Source organism: Solanum stenotomum, chromosome 7, assembly GCF_019186545.1.
Source record: "Solanum stenotomum isolate F172 chromosome 7, ASM1918654v1, whole genome shotgun sequence".
NCBI lineage: Eukaryota > Viridiplantae > Streptophyta > Magnoliopsida > Solanales > Solanaceae > Solanum > Solanum stenotomum.
The window spans coordinates 8,063,691-8,073,986 of NC_064288.1; the positions used below are offsets into that span (position 1 = coordinate 8,063,691).

The following is a 10,296-nucleotide window of genomic DNA, read 5'->3' on the forward strand; positions in this document are numbered from 1 at the left end:
GACCAACTTAGAAAAGATAAGTAAATGATTCATGTTCATTGGTTAAATTAATTAATCAAAATAATTTAATTTATATTCATTGGTTGAATACTTGAGTTCTAAAAAAATTAAATAAGGGTAGAAGGGTAAATTTACATTATTTCTTAATTCAAGTACAAAGTAAAAAAGCGACATATAAAATGAGACGGAGGAAGTAACAAATTAGTTCGAAATAAAAATAACAGAAGTGAAAAAGCCACGGAACAAACTCGAAAAGGAAATAAAAGAAAGGGGGGCATTTGTGGAATTGGTTAATGAGGTGTGTGTTAATAAGAGCATTAAGCATATAACGTTTATTGGGTGAAAGTGTCTGATGACAGCAAGTTTTACCCCTGCCAAAGGAAGGCCGGTCCCCGTCTCTGCTTCTTTTCCGTTCACTCTCAGGCCCGGCCATTTTTTCCGTCATTAATCTTCCTCACAGAAACCCTTATTAATTCTCTCACAAACCAAACTGAAATCTTTTTTTCACATTCTCATAGAAAAAAAAGGAGAGGTGGCTGTTTTGTTGTTGTTATCATTCACATTCACCTCATTGTTATCAAAAATCTAAACTTTTGTTTTGTTTGGCCAAAAGGGGGGAGAAAAATTGTGTTGGGTTCTTGTGAGAGGACGGAAAGCAAGAATCTTGGGTCGTTTTTGGTTAGTTTTTTTTTGTTTTTTGGTTGTTTATTAATCTTCTTAAGTTTGTAATCATGTGTCAAAAAGTTTTGATTTTTCGTGTGTTTTCTTGATTATGGGAGACTGTTTTCGAACCCCATGATATTGGAATAAGCAAATTTTGAATTCATAGAAGAGAAAAAATAAACTAAAATAGATGGGCCTCTGTTCTTGATTCTGATTTGTTTAATACATGATTTATGTATAAGACTATATTTTCAACGTCAATGGCGTAGCTGTTTCATGTTCTCATTGTTTTATTCTTTGTAACTCTGGGCTTAAACAGAGTAATTTCTTTTTGATGACCCTGGTGTCGAATCAGCTTGCACATAACTCGACTAATTCCAGAGGGTATCTGACTTGTACAGGGGAAGAAATTACCTCAAGAAGTTTATTTTATGATTCTCTTCTTTTTGTTATGAGGGGTTTTACGAAAAACAGGGAAATGTCTATCTGCATGTCTCTGGCATCATAGCATACTGTTTCTGGATAAGTTTTGTTGTAACCTTGATGTTTCTTCAATTACTTTGTGGTGAGTATATATATATTTTTCTACTTATTTTGTAGATATTGTCATTGAATTTGTAGGTTAACACAAAAGTACAGGCTGGTAGAGTGAAAGTGCACCATCATTGTGGCTGGCAAAAGGTGCCTTGATAATAAAGTGAAAGGTGCTGACTGCCAGAGGAGAACCAGAATTTGGATTTTCAGGTTCAACCTTTAAGTTCTTACTCTTGAAAGTGAGTTCAAACTTTTATAGTATTTCCTGTAATTGTACTGATTTTTCACATATATTTATGCTGTGTATTGAAATTACTGGTTCAGTCTGGGAACAAGGCTGCATCCCCTTCTGCTGACTGCTGATTGCCCTGATGACATATTGTTAAACTAAGTTATGAGTAGTTTTGTCTTATTATGAGAAATACCATAATAGGAGAAGTTGTCACTCTTATACTTAAAACCTATCATCCCTGGTCAATATCATCATACATGTTCTCACGACGTATCTATTCTTGCCGAAAGATCAGGTTACAAGTAACATTTGGAGGGAAACATGGCTAGCAGTGAAGATATTGTTCTGTCAGCTGTGCTCAATCTTCTATCTGCATTTGCATTTCTTGTGGCCTTTGCTATTCTACGACTCCAACCAATCAACGACAGAGTGTACTTTTCAAAATGGTATCTGAAGGGTATACGAGCAAGTCCGAGAAGTTCTGGAACATTTGTGAAAAAATTTGTCAACTTGGACTGCAGAACATACATAAGGTTCTTGAATTGGATGCCTGCAGCTCTAAGAATGCCAGAACCAGAGCTTATCGATCATGCTGGTCTTGATTCTGCTGTGTATATACGGATATACCTTCTTGGGTAAGTTCACAACATTTACATATTCCTTGTCCATTTCACTTAAATAGTTTTTACTGATAACGAAATGCTTTCGGTTGTCACTAGGAACTTTTAAGGGATAAGTGGGCAGAAATGTTGATTTACGTTATTGTTGCCTTTTTATGCATCAGCGCTAATTCCAGTATTATCAATGCAGCTTGAAAATCTTCGTTCCTCTCGCACTACTTTCTTTTGTGGTTTTAGTGCCCGTCAATTGGTCTGGGAAATCATTAGAGCAAACTGAGGGTCTAACATTCAGCACTATTGATAAACTTTCGATATCCAATGTGCCGGATGCATCAAAGAAGTGAGGATTGACTTTTTCCCTTTCTGTATTGGTTTCTCGTGTTGACATTGTTGTGAAAAAGCTACTTGCTTCTATTCAACCATTTTATAAATTGAGTTTCTTGTGTAAAATGTTCATCATAAATATTAATTTGGTAAAGAAACTGCACGTCACAAACCATAATTTTATCTTAAATAAAATTCTATTATCAAGGTTTCAAAAAGATATTCACACATATCTGTATGTTTTGCGAAAAATGTTTATGGAACATATATTCATCTCAGGTTTTATGGCACCACATTGATGAGTTTTCTTGTTTCTTCACTTTTGTTGCATAGTGAAATAGTAATATATAAAATAGCACCTCGTTTGGTACTCTTGTCAGGCTTAGCTGCTGCAGTTTCCTTTGTTTAGTGGTTTATAAAAGGATGACACTTACTAACTAAAGTTTTCTAAAAAAATTTCAGGTTTTGGGCACACCTGGTAATGGCTTACGTAGTTACATTTTGGACCTGCTATATACTTTACAAAGAATATCATATAATAACAACCATGAGGCTTCAGTTTCTGGCCTCTGAAAATCGTCGGCCTGATCAGTTCACTGTAGGTGCATGACATAATTCTTTGAGTGTACGGTGTAAACTGTTTGGTTAGTTTACCAGTGCTGTTCTCTTATAGGTCCTTGTGAGAAATGTCCCTCCAGATCCAGATGAATCAGTGAGCGAGCATGTCGAACATTTCTTTTGCGTGAATCATCCAGATCATTATCTAACACACCAGGTCTCTGTCCATTTGAATATCAAGAATGATGTATTTCAGAATTCAGACAATGACAGGGAAATATACAGATACTGTTTATTATCATGTCTCTTCCCTTCATAGATGACATAGTTATGTTATGTCCTATCTAGCCTAGTTATGCTGAGATGTGTAGGGATTTATCCATTTCTCATTCTTACTTGTCCTGGCAGTTTTCGGTCACTGCAATTGATCAACCTTATACTTATTCAACTTGTAGGTTGTTTACAATGCAAATAATTTACTGCAATTGATCAACCTTATACTTATTCAACTTGTAGGTTGTTTACAATGCAAATAATTTAGCTAAATTGGTGGAAAAGAAGAAGAGCTACAGAAATTGGCTCACATACTACCAAACTAAGTATGAGAGGAACCCTAAGATTAAGCCAAAAACAAAGGTACTCTTTTTTTTCTTGACCTTGTTACCTTTCTAAACACCAAAGCATTGTTTATTTTCATTTCCTGTTTGTTTTTTTGTTAAGTGAGTCAATCATACATAACGAATCTCATGTTCAGTCATGTATAGACAGGGGTTTGGGGCCTTTGGGGAAAAACTGTGGATGCCATCGACTATTATACCACAGAAATTGAGAAGTTGAGTAAAGAAGTAAGTGTCTCTGACTGTTGTATCTTATTTCTCTTTGTTCTTTATGAATTCATCTGAATAAGTACTTTTTTTTCTTGAAGTATTTCTGTTCTTCCATCTACATGCACCACTGTTTTAAAGTTTTTCATGGATTGGGTTATACTTCCCAATCGATTCATTCTGTGTTGCTGCCGTAACTAATTCATATTTACAAATCACACTTCTTTCTTTCCCATCAAATGAGCTACATGTTGCCCAAATTGATTTTGAACACGGGAAGTTTGTTAAGAAATAAGCAATAAGCAATAAGCATTGTAGTTAATAGTTATGGCATACATGATCAAATCTGGAAAGATAAATGAGTCATTGAGGACTATTTAACAGGTACATACAAACCTTCAGCAGGGCCAAAGATTTAATTGGAGTACATGCTCATACATAAAAATGTGACCTTTCAGATTTTTCCACAATTTAATCACCATCTTGAAAAAAACACGTGTTTCACCTAGCTCTTTTGAACTTGGAGCAAAGAAGATGCATGTATATGGGCAATGCGTAGTTATATTGATGTAGTACTTCGGGGAATTTAATCTACATTCAGGGAATCCAAAATAAATCGAGAGATTTCTCCTGACAGACCTTGCATGAATTGGGCCAAATGTTTATTCTCTCTAATATTTGTTGTTAGCTAGCATGCGAGAAAATATTTTCAGCTTCTTTTGATGTCTCTTGTAAATATGATGATTCTTGAATTTAAAGTTGAGAAAAAATCACATAACCTGTGGTAGTATTGATAATTTTATTTGATGCGTCTAATTTTGTATGTTAGCTTGTATGCGGTGATTGTAGACCAATTTACGTTGAAATAAGACATAGGTTCCCGTCTTTACTTTACCAGTAGGTAAACTTTCTCTAAAAACTTGCTAAGCTTGTCAAAGACTGGTTTTAATTTAATATACATTATATCATGAATGTCTCTGCAAAATAAGATGATTTGCCAATATCAAGAGATTATGGGCAACCAATTAGCAACACTAGGTCATTTTGCTAATGGAAAAGGCTTGAAGTTTTTAGCAATTAATATTTGGATTTCCTGTTGCATTATGGTAATCGACTTACCCTTTGATGTAGGAAACTATAGAAAGAGAAAAGGTAATGAGTGATCCCAAAGCAATAGTTCCTGCGGCATTCGTTTCATTCAAATCTCGTTGGGGAGCAGCTGTCTGTGCTCAAACACAACAATCAAGTAACCCAACCATTTGGTTGACACAATGGGCTCCTGAACCACGCGACGTCTATTGGAATAATCTTTCAATACCATTTGTTGAACTCAATGTCCGCAAACTGCTAATGACTGTTGCTTTCTTCTTTCTTACATTCTTTTTTATGATCCCTATTGCATTTGTTCAATCTTTGGCAAGCATTGATGGTATAGAGAATAAACTTCCCGTCTTAAGGCCATTGATACAAATGTAAGTGCTTGTCTTACTTAATGATTTTTCACTTACAAAAAAAAAAAGTGATCTTATGCTGTTAAGTTAGTAAAATGTGTGCTAGTGTTTATACATAAAAGAAAAAAAATGAAACAAAACAATTTCTGAAATGCTGTTGTATTGATGAATGATTATACCATAAGAATATTTCTACCCATTCCATATAAGCGTTCAGGTTACCAAATGCACTGAACTAGAGGTCCATGTATATACTTTTATACTCTTTTCAGTAGTCTTCCATTCTCTCTTTTGCACTTTCAAAATCTTTTCCTGGGGAAGGTAAGCAGTTTAGTGACTTATCTAGAAAGACAAAGACACCCACGAAATTAGCATCAAACTTCTATATTTGCACTTGAGGACGTCTTTAGATATATTACTTGAGGATATTATGTATTTAAGAAATCAATAATTGAGGTTCTTACTTCTGGACATTTCTGTTACAGGGAAGTTGTCAAATCCTTTATCCAAGGTGTTCTTCCTGGGATTATATTGAAGATCTTTCTGGTTCTTCTTCCTATGATTCTAATGACCATGTCAAAAATAGAAGGCTATACATCACTTTCATCTTTGGACAGAAGATCAGCAACTAAATATCATTTTTTTATCCTTGTCAACGTGTTCTTGGGAAGTATCATCACTGGAGCAGCCTTTGAGCAGCTTCAGAGATTCGTGGATGAGCCTCCATCGGAGTGAGTTCCTACTGCTCATCTAAATGGAAGCCATGAAATGTTGACGGATCTTACCATTGGACTGCTAGAAAGAAACCAAAAAATTATATGAAGTGGGGATATCAGGAATAGTAGGATATAATAGGAGCTTGCCCAATGCAGTGAGGGAGCCCGGATCTAGTCTTTATGATTCAACCAAAGGGTGTATAATTTATCAACTCCACAACAAAGATTTGAAGGAATAGGTTTTCAACTTCACCATTCCTAAAAAATAAAACAAGAAAAGAGGAAAGAAGATTATATTCGCATTATCCAGTGATAAACATGTCACCTCCTATGATTATTTATTTCTTGGTTCAGAGATGGAGCTATCTGAAAAATTAACCTCTTTGCATTAGGATCTCACTGTTATCTAGAATTGCTTCTGTCGAATGTTCCATATTGACATATACTACATTAATTTGATTGCTGATCCCTGCTTGTGACCGATCTATTATAGGGGGGATTAAAACATAGATGGGGATATTTTGATTCTTTAGTTGTACTTTTTTAATAATATTTCCCCTCAAAGTGTAGTTTTCATTATACGATGTTCAGTGAACACTGCAACTGCAGATGCATTACATTGACCGATCTATTATAGGGCTACATTATGTGAGTTGAAGTATATGAGGCATCAAGAGTTTGGATTATTTAAGTGACTTTAGATTATTGAAAGGAGTCTGAACTTGTTTATAGGAAATTCCTTATTAAATACTTCTCTGTGTTTGATATGAAAGGATTTCTTTGTTTAAAGGTTATATATTCTATAAGCATTTCTTCTTCTGTCTTGATCATATGCACCAATTTGTTTAACCTTTTCCTTTATGTTCAGAATTCCAAAAACAGTTGGTGTAGCTATGCCATTGAAGGCTACTTTCTTCATTACCTACATAATGGTTGATGGTTGGGCTGGAATTGCTGCAGAGATTCTTAGATTGGTTCCTTTCGTTATGTTTCATCTTAAGAATACTTTTCTGGTAAAGACAGATCAGGATAGAGAGCAGGCTACAGATCCCGGTTCGTTAAATTTCTCTGTATCAGAACCTCGCATACAGCTGTACTTCCTACTAGGCCTTGTGTACTCAGTGGTCACACCTATACTCCTGCCTTTCATCATTGTCTTCTTCGCGTTCTCTTATATGGTTTTTCGCCATCAGGTATGTTCACTATTCCTTTTGTAACAGATATTAGATATTTTGTCGAGAAGGTACCTACGAGATGTGTGATAAATGCGTAATAGCAATGAACCTAAAAAAATCTAGTGTACTCCAAAAATTGCATTTCGGTATGTGGCTCGCCAATGAAGCAAATATAGAATGTGTAGTTTGTATTTTCAGTGTGCAACAAGCCAACAACATTCTTTCTGAACAATTGAACCTTCTCTTGAACTTTTTTTTTTTTTTATACACTTTATTCTTGCTTCATATTTGTGGAAAAACACTTTCTTCAGTTAAAGAGATGACATCCCTTTACTTATCCATGTCTAATAACACATTATTTGATTAAACAAACCCAGTTAACTACTGCTGGAACTATTTTACTGAAATTAGCAGATTTATTTCAAAAAAACTGAACAAATAGCAGATGTAAGAAGTGTGAAGAATCCAACTTCTCATCCCACCGGATTGGGACTCAACACCTTGCATCATGACCAAGGCTGAACACTTGGAGCGTGGACAATTTAAAATGGGGCCCAACATCAGTAAATAATAAATCGTGATGGACATGACTTTGATATCATGTCAAAGAATCCAAACTCTCCTCATCCACACAATTCAATAATATTTATCTCCTATTTTCTCACATGGACCTTGGGCCTACTTCAGCCCAAAAACTAGTACATGAAGGGAGGATTGACCAAAGACCATATAAGGAGATCAAGGACCTCTAATCCCACCGATGCGTAACTTTAACGCCCCCGCACGCCCAAGACTGGACATTTGGAGCATGGACAATATAAGATAGGAGGCTAACATCATAAACAATGAATTGGGATGAGCTTGACTAGAAATGGATCTTGGGCCTAACTCAACCCCAAAAGCTAACTCATGAGGAGGGGAGGTTTGCCTAAGACCATATAAGTAGACCAAAGATCTCTAATCCCACTGATGTGGGACTTTAACAAGTACCTACTAAAAGAATAGCAGATCTACAGAGAGAGAAATGAAAGGATTACTATAACGCAAAAAAGAAGAAGAAAAAACCAACTACTATTATACATTTAGGCACAAAAATAAGCAGTACTTCATCACCATATACAAATATATGGTACTTCGATTGCTACTCAGCTCTGCAAGTCACCCGTTAGAAGTTACATGATGTTTTTCCGCGCTTATCTTGTGCTACTTTGCCTTGCTTTCCCTTCTGGACAGCTTGAAATTATCAGCTCTTAATTTCATGCAACTTGAACTATTTTAGATGGTGCAATTTAGTAGGGGTCTTGAACTTCAACATTTAATATTTGCTGTTTCTGCTCCCTAGATATCCATCAAATGGTCAGATACTGAAAATTTGCTCTTTCCTCTAGATCATTAATGTGTACGATCAGAAGTATGAGAGTGGCGCATCATTTTGGCCAGATGTGCATCGTCGTATACTTACAGGTTTGGTGATATCGCAGCTTCTATTGCTCGGTCTGTTGAGCACCAAAAATATTGCCAAATCAACACCTGTAATGATTGCACTTCCAGTTCTGACAATCTGGTTCCATATATTTTGCAAGGGCCGATATGAGTCGGCATTTATAAAATTCCCCTTGCAGGTTAGTGTTTCATTACCTACTGCAACACGTTGTAAGCCAGGACTACAAGTTAGTAATAAGAAGAATGAAAAATTCATATATTCTAGAAAATTTGTTCGTTTATTATACTGCCACCGTGCTGGTTCAAGTGCTAATAGGAAGGAATTCAATCTTTACACATACTTTTTACATCTTCCTCTATCTAGAAATGCTATTGACCATGTTTGTCAACTTAAGCTAAGATTGTTAAGTGTATGGTGCAGGATGCAATGGTGAAGGATACACTAGAACGGGCGACAGAACCAACACTTAATCTTAAAGCATATCTCAAGGATGCTTATGTCCACCCAGTTTTTAAAGGTGTGGAGTTGGACAGACCGTCAGCAGTTGACGATGAGGAGAATAATCCACTTGTTCCTACGAAGAGATCACGTAGGAGTAGTAAGTCTCATTCTGAAGAAGGCGTTTGAGACACGGGCTGTAGAGTCAGTTTTGTCACCCAAAGGCAGATAGAACTTCAAAGGAAGTGGTTACTATTCTTTATTCTGTTCTCCCCACTATAGCTTGTGCTGGGATTTCTGCAGTAGAGCATAAAACAATCAGAATGTAGTGAATGCAGAACTCAAACGCGCGATGATGATGATATCTCAGCTTCAGGCGCCTGTAAATGCTGGCGATATATAGGAGAAAGAAAGATTTTCTATAACTTGTTCATACTGTCCTGATGTTTATGTGCAGAATCCAAAGGCTAAAATGAAAGTGTGAAACTATAATGGTACTTCAATATCTAAGCAATCAAAGTACAAAGTGACCAAAAGAAAGGTCCCTATAATAAGTTCCATAAACATATTAAATTGTGAAAGCAAGGTTTGTGCAATATCAAACTACATTGGGTATGTTGTTGTAAACATATTAACTTTATGTCTTGCGAATTTTAATGCACAAATTTTTTTCTTCTTCTCAACAATGGTGATTTTGAAGATATATCAACACATAAATTGAGTGACTTTATTGTTGTAAAAACAAAGTAAAATAACAACATTCTATAAAATTTCTTAATTTTTTTACAAAAACTTTATTTCATATTTTTTAAATGTGAGTAACCAATTTACTCAAATAGTGCGCCTACCATTTGGGTCATTGGGTGTGCTGAATGGCCAAGATCCAAAAATATAGTAGAAGGATGTTACACTTTTATTTATTTACCCTTGTTTTGATATTCTAAGTAATGTATCTACCTCAAAGAGGTTTTTGAGTGATTCGAATGGGTTTTACGATTCAATTATTTGATGTGAGATATTCGAATTGTTTTGATCAAGCAGAGAATTTAAGAAATAATGAAAGATTTGTAATATTTGTTAAAATATCTTATTCAAGTCATGCTAATACTTATTTTTAATTAAATTTTTTTACAATAAAATATTAATTAGGATTCGATAAAAATAAAATGAGGATGATGCTATCAAATAAATGACATTTTTTCTGTGATGGATCAAACAAGAAATGGCCTTATAAATTGACAATAATGAAATGCTTTTTTTAAAATTGAAATTCATAATGTTATTTGATAATTTTTTTTATAAATATATTGTGAGATA

The 10,296-nt window shown here is 35.1% G+C and overlaps 1 protein-coding gene across 1 annotated transcript; it reads left to right on the top strand.

The window, feature by feature from the left end:
- Window positions 1-479: 479 nt before the first annotated feature.
- LOC125871742 (CSC1-like protein At4g02900) lies at window positions 480-9,398 on the top strand. Its single transcript, XM_049552401.1, has 13 exons — window positions 480-678; window positions 1,285-1,436; window positions 1,725-2,064; window positions 2,240-2,389; window positions 2,836-2,971; window positions 3,047-3,148; window positions 3,448-3,567; window positions 3,696-3,776; window positions 4,887-5,227; window positions 5,692-5,937; window positions 6,791-7,115; window positions 8,486-8,719; window positions 8,962-9,398. Exons 3-13 carry the CDS (start codon window positions 1,751-1,753, stop codon window positions 9,166-9,168), a joined length of 2,256 nt encoding a protein of 751 aa, XP_049408358.1. The 5' UTR covers window positions 480-678; window positions 1,285-1,436; window positions 1,725-1,750; the 3' UTR covers window positions 9,169-9,398.
- Window positions 9,399-10,296: the final 898 nt, after the last annotated feature.